Raw genomic sequence first — 21,170 nt, 5'->3', positions numbered from 1 at the left:
AGAGTTCGGTAAATCAACCCTAGCTCTTTGTTCACTGAGTCAAATAAAGACAATATAATGATAGATGCCCTCTCTGCAAGTCCCTTAGTTTTTTCTTCCTTTTCCTATGCTGGAGATGTGCAGACATCCTCAGGATGGTCAAGGGATGTCCCAGCATGCAGGGACATTACAAATGCCTTGAGGATGTGTCCGCTTCTCCAATTGTAGATAATAAAGCAGGCGAAGTCATCAAGGATCATTTCAATGGTGAAGAATGTCCCAGAGATGTCCTTTGTTTTTATTTTTTGCACCTATAGAAGGGAAATGTTTTTCCCCCTCCTCCTGGACAGGAGGCATCTTAGACACCGTGCATTTGGCCTGGCTCTTGGGGACCTTTTACCATGGAATGCTGGTTATTTCTGGTATTGTTGTATGTGGACAAGGAGATTGAAATTGAAAGAGTCCTCATTTTTAAGTTGCTTGTTTTTTGGAAAATCTAAGAAGATAAATAGGAAAGTCTGTAGGCATTTGCATGTTAAAGTATGTTGCAAATAAGTGTGCTCTTTATTAGAAAGAAGTCAGATCAATATATTGAATCAACTACAAACCAGGAAAATGGCTTTTCCTAAATGGTCTTCAAAGATTGATCAAAGCAACAAGGCTTCAACAAACAAAATCATTGTGATAATTTTGGCAACCTATCCATGGCCTTTAAATACAATTAGAATGTCTAATTATTCATCAATCTCAGATGTGTTAATAGTGTTTGAAAACTTTATGATATTTTCAAGGTCATGGAGGGTCCATTCCTATAAAGATTTTGGATTTCCCAGGTTATCATGAAATTCACAGCGAGCTTTACAACATCAAGGCTGATGAATATTTAGACAGCATGCGGTCAATCCTTAAGAATTTAGTCAGTACTTGCATCATAGTTGTTGAGACATGGACCAGCTAGGACTCGAACCTAGGACCTTCCAACGCTGCTGGAGTGCTCTACCACTGAGCTACTGGCCCCTTTTGGACCAGTCCATCATCGGTCCGGGTGTGGCTTATTTCCAACTCCAACACCCCCCCTTAAGCCACACTTCTCATGTGCTTGGGGCTCCTAGCCTGGACCTGGCTCTGATACCATGTTGAGACATGGACCAGCTAGGACTCTAACCTAGGACCTTCCAATGCTGCTGGAGTGCTCTACCACTGAGCTACTGGCCCCTCTTGGACCAGTCCATCGTCGGTCCGGGTGTGGCTTATTTCCAACACCAACAATAGTAACGATCATAATTATTTTATTTAATCTTCATATTGCTTCTGTATTTTGCATTATCACAAGTGTTAACAGAGGTTACAGAAAGCAAGTTGCATCGTTCATTTCAGACTCCTATGAGCTTGATGCATTTTCCTTTTGAAGCTTTGATAAGAGGATATGGAGATTCTTTTGTCATTGTAAGTTTGCAGCATCTTTTCCATGAAATGGATTTGTCTTTTGAGACCATTACTAAAGTAAATAGGATTTATGCAAGCAAGAGAAGTCAAATAGATAATGCATGTATATAAAATTATGATTCAAGGTGCCATTGATCCATTTCAATATAACTGCATTTTGATTTTTCCTTCAGAATGATGAAACAGTTGAGTGAATGACATAAGGGTCAGAGCAGATGACATCAGGGTCTATTTCAGACATCATCTGCTGGTCTGCTGATGTCAGCCTGTTTTCTGATGTACTTTTTCTGAATTGCTGAAATCACTATTCTAAAACAGTGGCGTTTTGCCCTGTTGACATCACCTACTATTGTGACCATTTCAGACATCACCCCATCACCCCATCACAAATGGGGACCCCATCTTTTGCTTTCAGTTTTAGGAGTTTGTTAGGTTAGATTGCTAGGAGCTATCCTTTTAGAATGAATAAATTTGAGTTGATCTCACATTCGGCATTTTGAAGAGTCAATGCTTCAAATCTTTTGCTTGCTTTAATGGAGATGAGGTGCAAATTTGGCTAAGGCAAGATGATTTTGGAGGTCAAACATTCAAAGAAAGAGATCTGAAGATTGGAATTATCGTGAGGCTTGAAGCAAATCAGATCAAGACAGTGAAAGTTTGCATTTTAAAGGACTGCCATTGACCCCTCGAAAGTGTGGCTTAAGCTTTCTATTATTTCTTTTGATTGCCTACATCAGCAACTTAAGACTTCTGGCCACTTCCTTTGATTGCCTAGGTCAGCGACTTAAGGTTTTGAGTGATTTCCTTTGCTTCCTCCAATCAGCGACCTAAGATGTTTCATTTCCTTTGATGATTTGGATCAGCAAATTAAGGGGATTCTACTTCCAATCAGGTTTCCAATGGGCGACTTAGAGATTTAGGACTTCATTTCCCTTGCTATGATTAAAGGTGACTTGTGCATTTAAAGTGATTTCCTTTGCTACGTGAAATGTGCAACTTAAGGATTATGTTATTTCTATGGACCCCCTGAAAGTGCGACTTAAGGAATTGATCACTTCCTTTGCCATGCTGAAAGTGTGACTTAAGATTTTGATGACTTCCTTTGCTCCCCTGAAAGTGTGACTTAAGAGATGAGCGATTGTCATTGACCCCCAAAATGTGTGACTTAAGGAAAAATCATTTTGTAAAGAAGATGCATTTTGACGTGTTTACCACCTTGAATGGACCCCACGATATTGAAGGAAACGTTTTTATTTAAATTTGAAATTGATTCACAAGTCGGTCTTAGAAGTTTTAATTGCAAATCATTAAATGATAATCACAAGTCAGCCTTGTGATGAGGTATCGCACCCATTCAAACAACTATAAAGTTGTGTTGATCATTTCATTTGATCAACATAAAATCGATTTTGCAAATGCTCTTGTGAAGACAGCGATTCCAATCAGACATATAAGACTTTTCATATTGTCAAGTTTACCATTGCTAGAGGGTGGATTCATTCCTTGTTGACAGCGATTTTCATTAAAACTCAGACGAAGTCATTGAGGGCATTGATTTTGATCATCAACCACGGCCGATTTGTCATTAAGATCAGTGAATTCGTCATTAAGGACAGCGACATTGTGATTAATGAACATCAGTGAATTGAACTTCAGCGAACTTATCCCTGGTCAACAGCAAATTTGGAGAAAGATTATCGCCTTTACATCAGCAATTGGACGATTTCCAAGCATTTGACATCAGCAAAACCTTGAGAGAGGGCAATTTTGCCAAAAGATAGATTACCAGTCTATTTTAAATCGGTTTACGGGTCTGAGACAAGTTCATTTAATCATTTTTTCTAGGAAATCAGACCTTATTCAGCGCTGGTATACCTTATTGCTTATCAATTTTGATTGTAGGAGGCTTTAATTCATCACATTCTAATCATCTAAATGCATTTCATGGCATACTTCATTAGTGTAGGTAGCCGTGGTCAAATAAAATCAAGTTTTGCATGCTAGGATTTTAACATAAGCACCTAGGGTTTTAGCAATATTCAAGATTTTGATGAAATACCAGCTCTAGAGCAGAAATTGCTAACGTAGGTGATTAATTTTCACTTGCAAGCATTAATATCATATCATAAAAGTAACTTGGACAACTCTCACAGGTAGAACATGGCAGGAGCACGACAGACTCTCATCAAGGACTCAAAGGGAGAGGCGATGGAGTCCAAGATTGCATCATTTTGGGGCAATGTAGGAGATATCAACCTTGGCCAAATCAACATGAAGAAATTCCAAGGACCGCTGTATACTACCTGTAAAGCGGAAAATCTAACCCTAGGTGTTCCCCCACTCCAAGGAGAGAGAAAGGAGGTCACTAGGATTGACGGTTTTCACTTAGGAGAGACTTTACATTCAAAAGAGGGGTTGAAACTCACAAGATCCAATCCCACACAATGCAAGATTGAATTCTAAATGAGTTTCAAGGGTTGAGACAGCAAGGATACCCTCTTTTGTAAAGAATGTAGATAGAAGGATTGAACTAGGAGTGTATGTAAAAGTAAGAAAGATTCGCTTGTAGATGGAGATAGGGACACGGGATGAAGCTACGGACCTGAAATTAGCAGTAAAATGTCGAGACGATGCTGTCCTGCAAGTTTGAGCGAAAGTTGACGGGACGATGGCGCCCGGAGTGCACACGGTCCTCCGAAAAATCCGCGAAACGAAGGGGGATCTGTTCGTCTCTGCACAAGGATTCCAGATCTTCAATTACAACCGCGTACCTGCAACCTACACAGAAAAGAGAGGACGATTGGGGGGTTAGGGATTAGGGGTTTGCCTTCAGGTCAAACCCCGGTTTTTGGAATTAACCAAGAAATGAGAATGCTGTAAATGTAAGTGTTTGTAATGTAATCAAGTATTGATACCTTGTTGTAAGAATGTTTGTATTCTTACATGCGAAGGTGTAATGATGCTGTATGTTGTATGTTGTAGGTGATCTCCTCTTCAATGGTTGAATCCTTGTCTTGAATGCAACACCTAGCCTTGAATGGAGACCTAGAATGCTCAATTGCTTGAAGGAATGCTTGAATGCTTGAATGTTTGAATGTTTGCCTATCGCTTCCGCCTCTTGCATACATATGTTTTTCCGCCTTTTTTCTGGGAGGGGAAATGTCGTTTATATACTTGTCAATTAGGGTTAGGAGACTGATTTTTTCCGACCTTAGGCCGACCTAGGAGCATTATTTTCCAAATTGCAAACTTGAAGACCCGATGCCCAACAAGAGATCGGGCCCAAAATAGGGCCAGGGACCAGGGCGCTGGGCGCCATGGTCCCACCTCCCAGGACAGCAGGGTGCAAGGAGGATCAGGCCAAGGTGCAGAAAGATGCAATTTTTGATGTCGTAAACAGGTTTTGGGGTCTCCATTCAGGTTCAACGTTGCGCCGCCATCGTGAAGACCCAAATGCAGTCGAAATTGCAAGTGTCGCAATTTTACGACGCTACACTACCAAGCCTTTCGGATACTCAAAGATGATGATCGAGAGCAGAATAGTGAAAGCAATAGGCTTCCCTCCACCTGTGCAGTGCAATGAGTTGATCATTGATTGTGCCAAGCATTATGATGTGAGCAAAAGGATGATAGTGGCACCTGATGGTAGAGAACTCGCTTACCTTTCCGAGAGAGCTATCAGCGAAGCCTTCCATATACTTGAATTCAACAACATGATCTACAAGAGCAAGGAAGCAGCGTAGGCATTCTATGATGATGATCCTAACAAATTCCTTGGCATAATTAACAAGTATTGGCTATTGAAGTGCAGGTTGGGCTTATCCAAGATACACGCTAAACTCCACAGGATTGACTTCAAGGAAGAATTTGGTGATTTGATGACATTGCTCAACCGAATTGTAGGAGCCCCTCAAGCATCTTAGTTTGAAAATTGGATGTTCTACTTCATGGAGATCATATCAACCGGAAAGGAGAGGATCAATTGGGTAAGGATTAGTAGCAATAACATTGATACACAACTCAAGAGGCTTGTGTGAACCAGGGCATTGTACATGAGCTATACTCACTTGCCAGAGCTCATGAATCTGCAAGATTAGTCTATAAAGGTCCAGTCGGTACAAGAGCCGGAGAATTGAGAGCATGTGAGTCATATACACAGCTGCGTTACCCTAGCAAGACACATTATAGGAGGGTAAATGATGCCTTCACTATGCACATAACAAGAACTTTGCAAGGTGGCATTCATCAAAGATTATCCCCACAGGCGAAAGAGATAATAGAGAAGTTTGATGCTTGGTTTATCCAATTTCCCAAGTTCATGTATATAAGAATACAAGGATGCTCTTGCCTTCCCTACATGCAACCGAGATATCCTACCGACAAGTTGGTATTGCTTGAATTGGTGAGGCAGTTGATGGCATACAAAAAAGTACAAAAGAATAAACATAAGTCAAGGATTCCATTTCCCATTTCAGTTGGACAGTCATTGGAGTTGTGCCCATCCTTGCAAGTGGCAGAGAAGGTGGATGAGGAATTTTAGTCTCTCCTTCTAATCCTGTACTTCTCCAAAGATAGCTTTGATCCCTACGGCAGCATCAAGAGATCAAGCGGAAGAAGACACAAGCATAAGTTACAATTGGAAGATCATTTCATGAATGGTAAAGATGATCTAGACGTAAGAAGAAGAATGTGTTCAAGGCTACCTATTGTTAGAGTATGCAAGGTCTTTTACATTTTCGATCAAGCACAAGATAGTGGAAGGTACCTCCTACCAATTTATGAGCAAGAGAAAGGTAAAGAAGTCAAAGTCAATTGGATTGAGGTGGAGATCACCAACTTGAAGGATCTAAAGAAGCCAGTTTTATGACACACAAGACGATGGGTAGATGCTCAAATCCATGTATTGAAGAGTCAAGGCACTCAGCTAACATTCGAATTGATGGGAAAGGTAGAATCTTCCGATTATGAGACAAAAAATGAAAGCCAAAGTGAAAGTACCACATAGTTGACTCATTCCAAGGGATCCAAGAGGAAAGAAATCAACAAAGAATAGCCTCCAAAGAAGAAGCATAATTCAAGTTTGAGACACCGCCCTTCTAACAGTATCTCTTCCGTGCATGAGATGGAAATGAATCAGGTAATTGCCTAGGAAGATCACCCACCTAGAGAGAGCATTGATCATTGGGTGAATGAGTCTGTGGAATCTACAATTCAAAACAATAGGCGTGAAAGGACGGACAAGGGTAAGCAACCATTGGGTCAAAACAATGTAGTCTTACCTAAGCCAATCAATGATAAGGCAAGCATTGATGCATATGAGAACATTGAGGATGAAGATCAAGAAGTTACATCTCCACCCTGAGAAGATTAGCAATTGAATAAAGTGCAAGTAGGAGAAGAGAAATCAGCTATCCTTGCATGGCTTAGGGAGAGACTTGCAAAGGAAGTGACTGTAGAAGAGGAAGATTCCATTGATTTAGACAACTTCCTAGATAGAACTCAAGAGACTGAAAAGAAGAAAGCAGTAAAGATGTCAAAGATAACTAGAGATGGTGAAGGATCTCAAATAATACAAATCACCACACCAAGAGTAGATAAGCCCAAGGGTGAGATCACAACAGAGGAATATGACTTGGAGACTATTGATTTAGGTCTTCCCACCACTGATCAAGCATTGGAAGATATGAATGACACAATAAAGACAGTACATGACATGCTAACGTTGGAAGTAGAGAAAAGTAAGAAGTTGGAGAAAGAAAATAGTGTATTAGGAAGTCACCTCTAGCAATTCAAGCAACCACTAAGGCAACATGATCCTTTGGCTATGCCACCACCATTGCTTCCTCCCGACTCGGTTGACGACTTTGAAAGGATGCAAGCTTCGGCGCAACTGATGGATACTTGGATCAATAAGACTTTCAAAAGGGCGAATACATTCATAAAGGAACTAGTGAAGATATTTGATAGAGCTATGGGGATTCTTGAAAGAACTCAGGTGCTCATGGAAGCATATGATTCTTTTGTTTACACCAGAGACTTCACCATGCCCATATTACAAGTAATGAAGAAGATGCCGAAATATACTTTGGTGAATGGAGTATTGAAAGATGGATAATCACCTGATTTCCAACAGTGGTGTAATTTGCTTTGCATGAGTAGGGTCATATTTGAAGATATCAGTGGTTGATGCACCCAAGTTGATCAAGCAATTAACTTGATACATGACAAGATCTTAGAAGTACTTGAGATCATTCTTAAGAAGGAGAAGAATGAAGGAATTAATATTGATGTCGATCAACTAGGTGAGCAAGTGAAGATCATCTTCTTTGGAATAGATGGATCACCTTCGGAGAGGCAGTTGGATGATATACATTTATTCATCATACTTGCTATCAAGACAAGAGATTTTGGGCCAGGATGGAGACAATTTTTGCCTCAAGCTTGGATGAAGTCAGTTACTTGGAAGAACGGTTGAAGAACCTACTTGTAGTTCCAATAACTGAGATTGAATTCTTGTTGTCTAGATTCGTTGAATTTGCAAAAAGTGAAAAGGATAAGAGCAACGAGATTCTAGAAGATAGTTTGTTATGATCTTATGTGGGGTCAATTTTTTCTATTGAAGGATTTTTCCCTGAATTTTTTGCCAATTGGATTTCGTATTCCCATTGGTTGATATCTAATAATTTGCAATAATTAGGTATTTTGGTTGTAACAAACCCTAATTAGGGTTTAGGTGGCAAAATTTGGGCCCTTGTTTTTGATTTAATCTTGGCCATTCATTGTATTTGAGAGCTCTATAGAAGCTCAACTAATTTCATTTCTAAAGGATCGATTATAAGCTATGTTACTCCAAGTTTCTGGGATGGGGACGACAGGGGATGGGGGTACGCGTTTCTGAGACGGTGATTTTTTTTGTTAATTTTGGGGATAGATAGGGGATGGCAAAGGGGACGACTATATAAAATAGGGAAAATTAAAATAATAGGGAAATTTAAAAATATTCATATGAAAACATGGATAAAGCATGCATATATACATTATAGAACCTTAACATATAAGAACTAGCAGAGTTCTTATGCCAAATTTGTGTTAAATTGAGAGTCAAAGTCAAATTGCTTATAGAATTCATTGTCAAAATTCACTGTCAATAAGCAGAATTTATGGGGACGTCCCCTAGGATTCCCTTGACCCCAGGATGTCCCCTAGGAGTCCCTTGTCCCTAGGATGTCCCCAGAATGAGGATTCCTGAAAAAAAAATTGAGGATGCATCCCTAGGTAACGTAGATTAGACGAGTTCTGAGGAATTGTTGCTCGATGCTATAGAAATTAATAAAATCATTGAAGTGTTGGTGAATTATTGAGTTTTGGAGCATTTGCTTGTTTCTTCATCCTTTTATGAGAGAAGTTAATATTTGAAAAGACAAAAAAAAATTAGAATAGAATTTGCTTTAAGTGTTTTAGATGAGTGAAAGATGCATGTGCATGATTGATAGTGAAGTTCATTGTTCATACTACTAGTACTCCATCAATGGTGAAAGTATCTCGTGTAGTCGACTAAATTTATCTTAGCCTAAGCTTAACTTCAGTTGCTATTCCATCATCGATATGCTTCATCTTGAAGGTGTCTATGTTTGTAGTAGTGATTTGAAAATCGCCAAGCTATCCCTAGAAGATTGCACTAGTGTTGTGGAGATGTTTATAGCATGCCAAAGTAAAGCTTAGTTGAGCTCACTTGAAGTTGTCCATTGTCTTGCATTCTTAGTATTAGCATAGCATTCCTAAACCTTACTCTTTTCATTTTTTTTTTAATCAAAGATCAGTAGTAGTAGGAGAGAGCGATATTGCAACATCATTTGAAGAATGTCATTCCATTGAGCTTGAATTGAGCAAAGAACAACTACGTAAGTCCCCTCATAGGTACAGCAAACACATCATGCCATTGAAGCTATCCAACACGTCAAGACCTGGCATGCAAAACCTTGGAGTAATCTCAAGTGATCCTTTGTGCTAATCTTCAGCATTTGAGAAGTCTTTGTTCAAGAGAGGATAGAGTATTAAATACTTTATTCTGTGTTCGAGTGTGTATAGAAAACACCATTAACACCTACCATTCCCGATATCCCTCGTCTAAATAACAATTTGCTGACATAAGCAGTTTCTCCTGATGTCCTGGTGATGTCAACAACCCTGTGCTAATGTCCTTCCTCTTAGTGATGCCCTGTCAATGTTGGCAATCCCTGACCCTCTGCTGACTTTAGTTTGGCTGATGTCAGCTTCTTGGATTTCTCAGGATGTATGCAAACTGACATTGATTTACCTTGTCAAAATTTGCACTGAGGGGTTGTCCTATAGATGTCAAAGCTAGAAAGGTCTCCCAAGACAACATTTACTTTATGATGCCCTAACTCGAATTATCGTCATCTTGGAACTTTCAATATATTCTTGCAAGCTTGTATGGATGCTGGAATTCAAATGGCCACTTGAATTTGATGTAGCGTCATCATAAATTCGGAGTTTGTTAGCATTAAACTTTTTCAAAGGGCATGCAAAATCCTTGCTTCGTTTTTACAAGGTTAAATGCTTAGTGAGGCATGATAGAAGAAACCAAAGGTTTGGGAAGGGTCTTTTAGAAGTGCAAATGCTTGTTTTCTTCACCTCTTGGCAACCTAGTTGAAATTTGAATTTAGCATCTGGGTTTGTCTCAAACTTTAAAAATTTAAAGTCCATGCTTAGATAAGCCACCTGACTAATCTTTTGTTCACGTATGTAAGGAGCACATTTCTTCTAACATGAAATGTAACCTAATATTCTTATCATAAATCAAAAGCTGCTGCTAAAAATCTACATATGATTTTTTTTTGAATTGAATTAACTTTCCTTATTATAAGGAAAATGTAGAAGCATCATAAAAGAATAATTGGAAATGCTAAGCAATGTTAAGTAAGAATCTAATATGTACATTTCCTAAGTAACTTCATCTATTCAATTTTAACATTGAAATACATAACATGAAGAAAGAGAGGAAAGAGTTTAGAGTCTACTGAGTTCTTGATGATTAAATTGTATCACAAGTCTCGGCGTGTATTTGTGGAGGGAGAGCATCACTCAAGTGCTTTTCTTGCAATCACAGATTTAGTAGTCTCCCACACACCTTGCTTTTGGAAGTGCCCTACCTTTCACGAGGGTATAGACACAGGAATCAGTCAAGGTTTCCATTTGAGCTTGGTGTTGTATCCTACATAGTTCTAGTCGGTCACACAACTATAGACTCCTGCTAACTTTGTATGAACCCATGACTATACTATGTATTTGGACACAATGAGCTAACTGGGCTCGTGCAGACCTCTACACCACCTTGGCCAAAGGTTTTTAAGTTAGCACTCAATCATGGAGTGTAGTCATCTACTCACCCACCCCTACTTGACTTGGTACTTCACACTTCCTAAAGTTCGAGACTTATTGACCTTAACAAAACTAGGTTGTCAGGAACCCTTTTGGTCAAGCTTCCCGCATACTAACCCTAGCAATTGCCACTAGGTGCTATTGCAAGTTTACACTGAAGAAGATGAAAACTCATCTTTCCGTTTTCTTAGGATTGTTGATGAAGAAAATGCACAACATTATTATCCCTTCACAATTGCATATATATATATGTGTGTGTGTGTGTGTGTACTCTTCATATATATACATATTTTTATATACGTTATTAATAATGATTATTAAAATTGGTTGAGTACTAAGATACTCCATGCTTGAGTTCGTATACTTATATCAATTAAAATTATAAATCCAAGTCAAAAAATATATATAAATTTATATTGCAGATTATTAACATAGGGAAAACGATCTTGACCTGACCATCTGGGTTAAACAAGGTCTCGATATTAACGACCTAACATTGACTCTACCCTAACGACTTTAGGACAACCTTACAAACCCTAATAGGTTACTTATCTCAAGAATCTTGGCAATGATGACAGCTTTGACCTTTCTTAGAGGGTGATAGAATTTCCTGCATCCACTTAGACACATGGACGTCGTTAGACATAATCTTTTACCATTCAAAATATCCATATAACAAAGCATTAATTGCTCAAATTAATATTCATTCATCCATGAAGTTCATCAAACTGATGTTCTCAATAAGCTTCACAGGATCATCATCATATCTCTAATATGCAAATTAACAAAATGAAATTGTCCATGAAAGAGGGATGTAACATCTAGGGAATCATGATGCCAATAAGCAAGAGAACTAAGGATGTCTCTTGATGCCCTCTAAATGCTTGTCTGACCACCTCTACCCTTATCTGGTTTTTAAGTTGAGATTTACAGAGGTTATTAATGAATTCTTGTCCTAGAACATTTCTAGAGTCCCAACATAACTGTTAACTAAGATAGAGATCGTAGAGATGTACAGCTACCATGCCATCTTAATGTTCTAAATTTAAGTTTTCAAGGTGTACAAACTTCTTACATTTAATTCTCTCCGACTTTCACAAACCATAGATAAGCACAAGTTCGACCTTGAACTTGGATGCCTACATGTGATTTGAGAAAATCTATGTATATTTTAACTTGAGCAAGAAGTCTCGATAAAATGCATATATCAGATGACTGGATGAATAGGCGTCAACAAAGCAATCTGTACATTATTATTCTACATGAGTCTGGATGTTAATAAAATATTAATCTTTCTATCTTTCTCAAAGCTAACAAGTCTGAGAGATGATTCAAATGTTAAGCCTCTGCTCATTATGAATTATCAATCTGAGATTTGAATTTGAAATATAATCTTTCTGAAAGTCATGAAATGTCTTAGTTTATGTCAATACTGTCTTTCTCATAGTACGGCCTCACTATTCCCATTGACTGCTCTCTGTTTTAAGAATATAATAACAATGAGATAAGTTGCACTCAGAATGTCTTCTAAGTATTGTCCAAATAAACAGAAGTTCATTCAGTATAAAAGCAGCTTGTAACTCTTTAATTAAATTTGAATTGGAAAGATAGCCTGAACAAATTTTATTCCAATATCCGAGCCTAAGGATTTTCATTTAGAATATTTCTTTAAATGAAAGGGAAAATACAGTATAAGAATAATGATTTCATGGCTGTAATTATATAGCCGGTTCGAAGAGAATTGTGACACTGCTGTCTCTTAATTTCTTTTGAGCTCCTTAGCTCTCAGTTTTATCTGGATTCGAGTCTAATAACAGTTAAGCTCTTACTACAACCTTCTTGAGCTGGCTCTAATCCTTTCAAGCTTCTACTATTTCACCAACGACAATCACCACAGCAGAAAGAATAACCTCCTGTCTCCTATGAGAGCGAGTAGCAATAATGTTAACTAACTTGCAGATTTCAAATTCTAATACTTAATTCATTAGAGTCCAAGAAACGTTTATAACTACAGATTCGTTGGATCTGTCCCGTATCTTATCGGCTCTTCTTATTTCATTCAAATGAAATACAAGAAATAGATTTAATATCCCTTTATCGTATAAGTGAATGAATTTTGTCCTTACCAATTCCAGATTCGAAGGTTATACTTAACATTAGCATTTATCTTATTCTTATATGATGCGATGGTGTTTCCTCATTGCTTGGCTTTGAGCCATTAAAAGTCTATCAAGGATATGTTTCAAAATGACTCATTTATTAAGAGAGTTTCACACATTATTTCATTGAGCCTTCAAAGAAAGATAAGAAAATAAGAAGCCGTTTCATGGGCTAGCTTAATTTATTTAGTTGATTATTATATTGACAAGCTTGCATTAATGCCTTATGACATTATTCTATCAAAATTTAATATAAAAACGTCTCTTCACCACTTCCTTATATATGTATGTATGTATATGTACATATATATGTATATACATCCATTTATATTTGTTTTGAAGGAGTAAGATAGGCATTAGCAATAATAGACATTTTAACTTTATTAATATAATTGTCCTAGAGGGTGACACTCTAGACAGAGATCAAATCGACCTACAATAGGTCTAAGTCTAAACACTAGGGCGACATAGTTTGCCGGGTAATGACACATGGAAATCAACCAAGGACAACTTATCTCAACTTGAGTATGTGAGATGGCTCCAATGACAAACTCGCTTGTTCTTGCGTATGTAATCCTCTCCATGCTCTCTCTTTCTTCCTGGAGGGTGGGTAGTATGCCCTGCAGCCAACTTATAACCACATCTGTAGTTAGGCCACCATTTCCAATATGATGAACATCAAAGCATTAATTGTATTCATTGGTCACTAGAGTTAAACATTCATTCCATGAAAACTCATTTAAAACAACTAACTGATTGATGGAATCCAACAACTATTCATATATTCCCCACAAAATTATTATGTGTTAAGGTTTCAGTGATCAGATTATGCTTTCAAATTTATTTGATAGTTCAAATTATAGATTCGATCTGTGATATTAATGATGCTCTGCAGGAGACAGATATGTCATGACACAAGGAGAAACTCGACCTGATTGTTGTTTGAATAATACGGACTTGAAGATGACAGTGAATTCTCAGAGGAAGGAATCCGATCTGCTTAACAATGCGTGATCTGCCTGTGTATTAAATATGTTGTAATTGTTAACACGAGCTTCTGCAAGAGATGGATAAATCCTATATGCTAGATGTGAAGATGTATTTTATATTCTTGTAACTTCGTAACCTTGCTTCTTAACCTCACTTTGAGAGAGAGGTTAATCAAACTGGTATAGGAGCATCACGTCTAAACAAATCAACACGACCCTATTAAGCAACACGTCTCCCAACCATCATGTCTCTCTAACAATCGGTTAGACATAACACATCATCAACAAGAAGATAAAACGGTATGAATCGAGAATCAACACGTCATTAGTTAACATGAATTAATAAGTAATTAATTCACACTATGACATAACATACAATCGATTCATATGCAATGCATTACATAGAATCGATTAATATATTAATCGATATGTGTTGATTATCTCAAATAATCGAATCATATGATAGTTGATTCAATACAATGTACATCCATAATTATTTTATTATAACAATATAATTAATTAGTAATCTAAGTTGATTTAGATGACTCAGTCAGATCAGATTACTGACTGACGCTAATCTTCAACACTCCCTCTTAGCTAGGGAGGTAATCTGCTCAAGATCAGAGTCACAAAGCTATCACCTCACTGTGATAACAAACAGTATGGCATATCCATAGACATCACCTTATGTGATGTCCACCAATATGGCTTATCCACGGATATCACCTCACATGATATCCACCATAGAGATTTCCTCAAGTAATATCCACCATTATGGCTTATCCATAGATATCACTTCACATGATATCCACCATTATGGTATATCTAAAGATATTACTACATGGCATGTCCACGGATTTCACGTCACATGAAATCCACCATGAATATCTCTTTATGTAATATCCACCATTATGGTTTGTCCATGGATATCACGTCTCATGATATCCACCATTATGGCATATCCATAGATATTACTACTAGAGATATAAACCATTATGACATATCCATAGATATCACGTCCCATTATATCCATCATAATGGTATGATCAATCAATATCATAAGATCGTCACCTTACGATAATGATCAGATGTACAAGTGTTCTCTATTGAGAGATCATCACCTCACAATAATGTTCACAGGTGCTCATCAAGCACTGAACCAAAATTGTCATGGAGTCACACACATGACATCCACCATGAACCATATCAGAGGGTGTACTTAAGGGCTTTCTCCTTAAGTCTCTCAAAGAGAAATGCAATCACAAGAGTTTACACTTTAAAACATCTTGTGAAAAGAAGAATACATTAGTGAATAGCATACATTTTCCACCATGTCTCTAACATAGTGATACTTGATCTCCACATGCTTTGACCTTTCATGAAATACAAGGTTGGAGTCTGCATCACTTTTGGTGTATTCCAAGCTCACCAAGTATTCATCTATCCAGGAATATCATGACCTTGAAGTTAGCATAAAGGCCTTCCAGCCTACATAAATGGGACTCCATCTCATGAATCATAGTCCTTTGACAGATCACTACAGAAACCATCTTGACATGGTCCACTCCCTCTGAACCAATATAACCAAGATCCTCAGATATCAATAGAAGCACATCCTCTTAGCTGCTCCCTTTGTCACGGAAGCATCCCCTGCTCACATGGTCCCAATCATGGAAGATATCTTTCTTTAGGAGACTCTCATCTTCTAGTATGATCCTCATACAGTTGGAAGTGCTAGATCCAAAACCACCATGGATCTACCATCATAAGATCAAGCCCTAGGTAGGAATATGCTTATTTTGAGATTTAGAACAAAATCCCCTTTCAGTATGCTCCCTCTCATTGAGAGAGCCCTCTTGTCTCAATCTTGGCTTTGTAACCCTAGATGCTATCATTACCAGCACAAGTGCCTCTATGGCTTTCACAAGTGAACTGTTGCACCTCTGTAGGTAGATATTTGTTTTATGAAAAATGGAAATGCAAAATCTTAGAATCTCCACTAAAGTCCTCTGCATGTTCCTCCTGAATTTTAATCTCTTCATCACAAATAGAACTTCAAAACTCTATAGCCTCTTTCAAATCAGAATATGAATCCATCTGAATCCTTTTGTGGAATAGTCTCACCAACATCCGCAATGGAGGCTTGAGGCATAGTCCTGGTTGGACATTTCATTGCGTAGTGACCATATTTGTCACATCTAAAGCGTTGGATTTCTGAAATGTCCTTCCTTCTTTTGTGTGTAGGAGTACCATTTGATTACTCATCTTTCTTTCTTTATTCACACCATACACACACTTCCACAAATTTTTTTTTGATTTATAATATTAGCATTCTATTCTCACACTCACGCACCCACTTGTCTTTTCCTGAAAAATGCAAAGAAAATCCATTCCAAGGATGCACTAAGGTCTGAATTGTCTGCTGCTCCAAAGAGTGATGTTTCATTTAAGAGTCACGTCCCTTTGAAAGAAGCTTTCGTTATTCTTTGGTGATTATTAACTATTCTTTACCTGATCGCACTCTTCTAATGATAAAATATGAATCCACTTGTAATGTCCCCATTTGGGATATACCATTATTTTATCTTATCTTTCTCTCTTTTGTTAATGGGAATGAATGTACGCCATGCATTCCACTAAGGACAAGATGCTACTGCCTGTAACTTAATAACAGTTCTGATCTGATTTGATCTGATCTAATCGATGGTTATCTTCCTTGATGCTTTGAATCCTCTTTATTTCACTGATTGGTATTATATATTCTGATCGTTCCTTAAAGTATGCAAATGGTGTTGAACCTGCATCTTATACCCCTTCAATCTGAAAGGTGGCATCCTTTGGATTTGATGAGTTAGTCCGATTCATAACCGACTTCTTCATAATTATCGATTTGCTTGATCAAGGAGTCGTAATCGTTGTTATTACTAGTTCTTGTGATCACCCCCCTATAATACGTATCGTTTCATAACATACTCTGTAATGCTCAATGTGCTATGCCTTAATCGATTCTTTGCTTTCTCAATTATCGCTGACTAATCATGCGATTGGCATTGTCTTTTCATTTATTTCCCCCATCTGAATACTTATATCACATAATTGAATATATGTATCACATTTCTTTCTGTTGACGGTACGGCCTACCTCATAGATGCATTGGTGGCTCATTGTTTGACCATCAACCTTCTCCAAATTGGTTGCTCCTCTGTACGTGCAATACTAAGACCATTCGAAAAGTATTAAGAGATCGCTGTTCTGAATCATGGTTTGTTATACTATTTGTCATGGCCACGTCTCCTAACCTGTTGAATAGCTACAATAGACTCCCATCCACAATCATCACAATTCCATTATGAATGGTGGGCACTGGAAGTGTTTGCATGGGGTATAAGACAATTCGTAGTCTTCCCGTGTATTGAAGACTACATTCTCTGGTTCCTTTGATTATCGGGATAGGACATGTATCAGATGGGCTTCTAATTCCTTGCTGTCAAGTATGTTGCTTGCCATGTATGGCATCTTTCTTCATAAAGGATCGCTGCATTTTCTCATCTAATCTGCCGCATACAAACTCCCTTCAACCGCTGTATAATTAATATCGTTAGTTTTGCACGCTAACCTCTAATCTCTGTCATTCATTATGTCACACAAAAGCGCTGCTTTCAGTTGTGATTGCTGCAAATATGGATCTTCCCTTATGATAGTTATATTATATGCCTTTAATCATGTTCATAAACATGTTGACATGTAATTTTACCTTAGTACCCAAATCACGGATATCTAATTCGTATTCTTATCTTAACTTCAATCAGTGGCCTTTGGCCTTATCAGAATTATCTTCTTTAGACATCAATGATTGTTGTGCGAAGTGTTGAAAGGAAATCTACAGGACCTTTCCTGGTTTTCGTACCTGCTCTGATACCATGTTAAGGTTTCAGTGATCAGATTATGCTTTCAAATTTATTTGACAGTTCAAATTATAGATTCGATCTGTGATAGTAATGATGCTCTGCAGGAGACAGATATGTCACAACACAAGGAGAAACTCGACCTGATTGTTGTTTGAATAATACGGACTTGAAGATGACAGTGAATTTGCAGACGAAGGAATCTGATCTGCTTAATAATGCGTGATCTGCCTGTGTATAAAAGATGATGTAATTGCTAACACGAGCTGCTGCAAGAGATGGATAAATCCTATATGCTAGATGTGAAAATGTATTTTGTATTCTTGTAACTTTGTAACCTTGCTTCTTAACCTCACTTCGCGAGAGAGGGAGATCAAACTGATATAGGAGCATCACGTCTAAACAAATCAACACAACCCTATTAAGCAACACGTCTCCCAACCATCATGTCTCTCTAACAATCGGCTAGACATAACACGTCATCAACAAGAAGATAAAACGGTATGAATCAAGAATCAACATGTCATTAGTTAACATGAATTAATAAGCAATTAATTCACACTATGACATAATATACAATCAATTAACATATGTAATATGCATTACATAGAATTGATTAATATATTAATCGACATATGTTGATGATCTCAAATAATCGAATCATATGATAGTTGATTCAATACAATGTATATCCATAATTATTTTATTATAACAATATAATTAATTATCAGTCAGATCAGATTACTTACTGACGCTAATCTTCAACACTATGCAAGTAAGAAAACATTAACAGTATCATAAGGAGGGGTGTAACATAATGCCCAACTTCCCCATGTAGCAATTCAATGGGTTATTTCTCATTCATATAACACCCTGCTTCCTCATCTAGCGATTCAGTGGGTTTCAAATCTGCCTGCTCATCAGTTAGGATTTCATAATACTTAAGAATGACATCGACCCTTTTGGTAGATAGAATTTAGGTTACGCTTTTGTGTTTGTGGATAATCACACAGATGTACTGAACTCAACCAACAAAAATAAAACTCGAGACTCAAAATTACAAATCGACTAATCGTGTGCAATGTAAAATTCTGTTTCTCCAGAACACAAACAACAGTATCATCAGGGAGAATAACCTCTAGACATCCCTGATATGTCCTTTGATTCAACAAAATAAATATAATGTGATATACCATTGGGCATGCCTGCTGGAAAACCGTAAATACCCAACCATCTGGATATACCAACCTTAACTAACCAAAAACAATATTGATGCCTGAATGTTACATATCTTTGAATAATAACATAGCATGCCAGTAAACACATTTATTTCATTTAGTATATGCCAGGTTATTGCAATATAAAGCTTCTTCGTCCTTATATCAAAATTGATACCTACAATCATTATTACATGTTTTTGTGATTGTTTTTCTTTTTTGTTGAGTCATGTCTGTTCATATTTTTATATTTTGCAACAAGGCTTGTAATACACTGCAAAAAACTGCTTCATTTCTGGCGTGCAACATCTCTTGCAGACTTCCGTACTCTCAGACCTGAAGTTGAAGAGGGTATTTGTCAGGTCCTCTCCCATATGTGGCTTGAATCAGAGGTTATGGCAGGATCAAGTAGACATGGAGCATCAACATCTTCAGGATCCTCCTCCTCTTCCTCTTCAAAAAAAGGAGTTAAATCAACATTCGAGAATAAACTTGGGGAGTTTTTCATGCATCAAATTGCAATGGATTCTTCACCAGCTTATGGGGATGGGTTCAGGGCTGGTAATGCAGCCATGCTTCAATATGGTTTACGGCGAACTTTGGATCACATTCAATTAACAGGCAGCTTTCCCTAAGATCTCATTATTCAAGTGTAGCTTATTGTGGATACTATATGTGGCTTCTCATCATGTTCAGTGAGTAGCGGTGACCTTATTGATGTATTCTATCCAAGTCATTCCATTTAATAATATGAAATATAATGTAGTTCTATAAGTAAGCTTTTCCAAACTGCCATTCAGAAAGAAGTTTAGCTGAATAACCTGGATGCCAACAACAACAGTTGCCCACTGTTTATCTGTCCATTTTACTTTTTCTTTGTACCTTCGAATTTCTATGAACATTTATGGAGATAGTCTTTTGCAACAAACAAGGCATAATGCAGAAATCCAAGGCATTTTAAAGAAGCGTTTCTTGTGATTATGGCAGTAAATTAATTGAACGTGTCAATGTTTTTTTTCTGATGTGAGCTGTCTATTTTTTGGATATGCAGGGAACCCTCTTTCAGGATTCTACAATGAAGTTTCAATAACTTTTTCTCAATGGATTCATTACATATATTAAAACACACATGTTGTCGTTAACAGTTGTTTTTAATTGTTGGTCTTCCTTTATCTTTCTTGTCGTTTATATTGCATATCAAAACACCATGTATGTAATGTCCACTAAGACCTGTTTGGCAAACTAAGAACTGTATATGCAATATGCTGGTGCCACCTAACTGGGAACTAAATCCATTGTATTTGTATGTAGCAAAATCTTGGCTTGTATCTTTCTTATTGTAAGAAAAGGATAAAAACTATATTAGACTATATATGCATGATACATATGTATTGATAGATATTATGCACAACATATCTACATATACGTGCACAAGTGCACATATTCCATTATTCATTTTGTGCATTTCTACAAAAAAATGAATGCACAAGCCAAGATATTGTTACACAAATGTAATTTATTTGGCTCCCCTTTAGGTGGTATGATTGTATCATATGATGGACACTTGAGTTTGTCAAGCAAGTCTTAGTGCACTCATCAAATACATGGTGTTATGTCAAACTGACCACAAACACCAAGGGGGACCCAAATCTATTATATCTGCATGTAGCAAAATCTGGGCTTTTATGGATAATGGATTTGGTTCCCCCTCAAGTGGTACCATTGTATCAAATGATGAGTATAGAAAATAAGAAAGATGCACAAGCCAATATTTTGCTACATATAGATATAATGGATTTGGGTCCTTTTATTGCTTGACAAATTAAAAACCACATATGCTATATGCTCATCATATGATACAATGGTGCCATTTAAAGGAGATAAAAAGTTTATTATATCTATGTGTATTGAAATCTTAGGTTATATATCGTTCTTTGTAAGAAATGTAAAAAGTAGTATACATATTTTTAGAGAAATAAAAGTAAAGTATGCCCAAATATCATAATTGTTCATTATTTCACTTAAAAAAATATTATATTGTAATTAATATTAAGAAATGATTATATTGTTATG

At 37.2% G+C, this 21,170-nt stretch overlaps 1 protein-coding gene and 1 non-coding gene across 4 annotated transcripts in view; one reads left to right on the top strand and one right to left on the bottom strand.

The window, feature by feature from the left end:
* LOC131061839 (protein DA1-related 1) overlaps window positions 1-20,062 on the top strand; it is a 72,609-nt gene extending 52,547 nt beyond the window's left edge. For all 3 annotated transcript variants that reach the window (XM_057995680.2, XM_057995681.2, XM_057995682.2), the window contains one exon: window positions 19,416-20,062. In XM_057995680.2, the coding sequence (XP_057851663.1) occupies window positions 19,416-19,732 (317 nt within the window). In that variant the 3' untranslated portion in view covers window positions 19,733-20,062. The remainder of the gene's footprint in view (window positions 1-19,415) is intronic.
* On the bottom strand, window positions 926-996 carry TRNAA-AGC (transfer RNA alanine (anticodon AGC)). Its single transcript has one exon. It is a non-coding gene; the product is annotated as a tRNA-Ala (tRNA).
* Window positions 20,063-21,170: the final 1,108 nt, after the last annotated feature.

This window comes from Cryptomeria japonica, chromosome 4, assembly GCF_030272615.1.
Source record: "Cryptomeria japonica chromosome 4, Sugi_1.0, whole genome shotgun sequence".
Lineage (NCBI taxonomy): Eukaryota > Viridiplantae > Streptophyta > Pinopsida > Cupressales > Cupressaceae > Cryptomeria > Cryptomeria japonica.
Note: the sequence above shows the minus strand (reverse complement) of the source record. Positions and strands in the feature narration are given on the sequence as shown.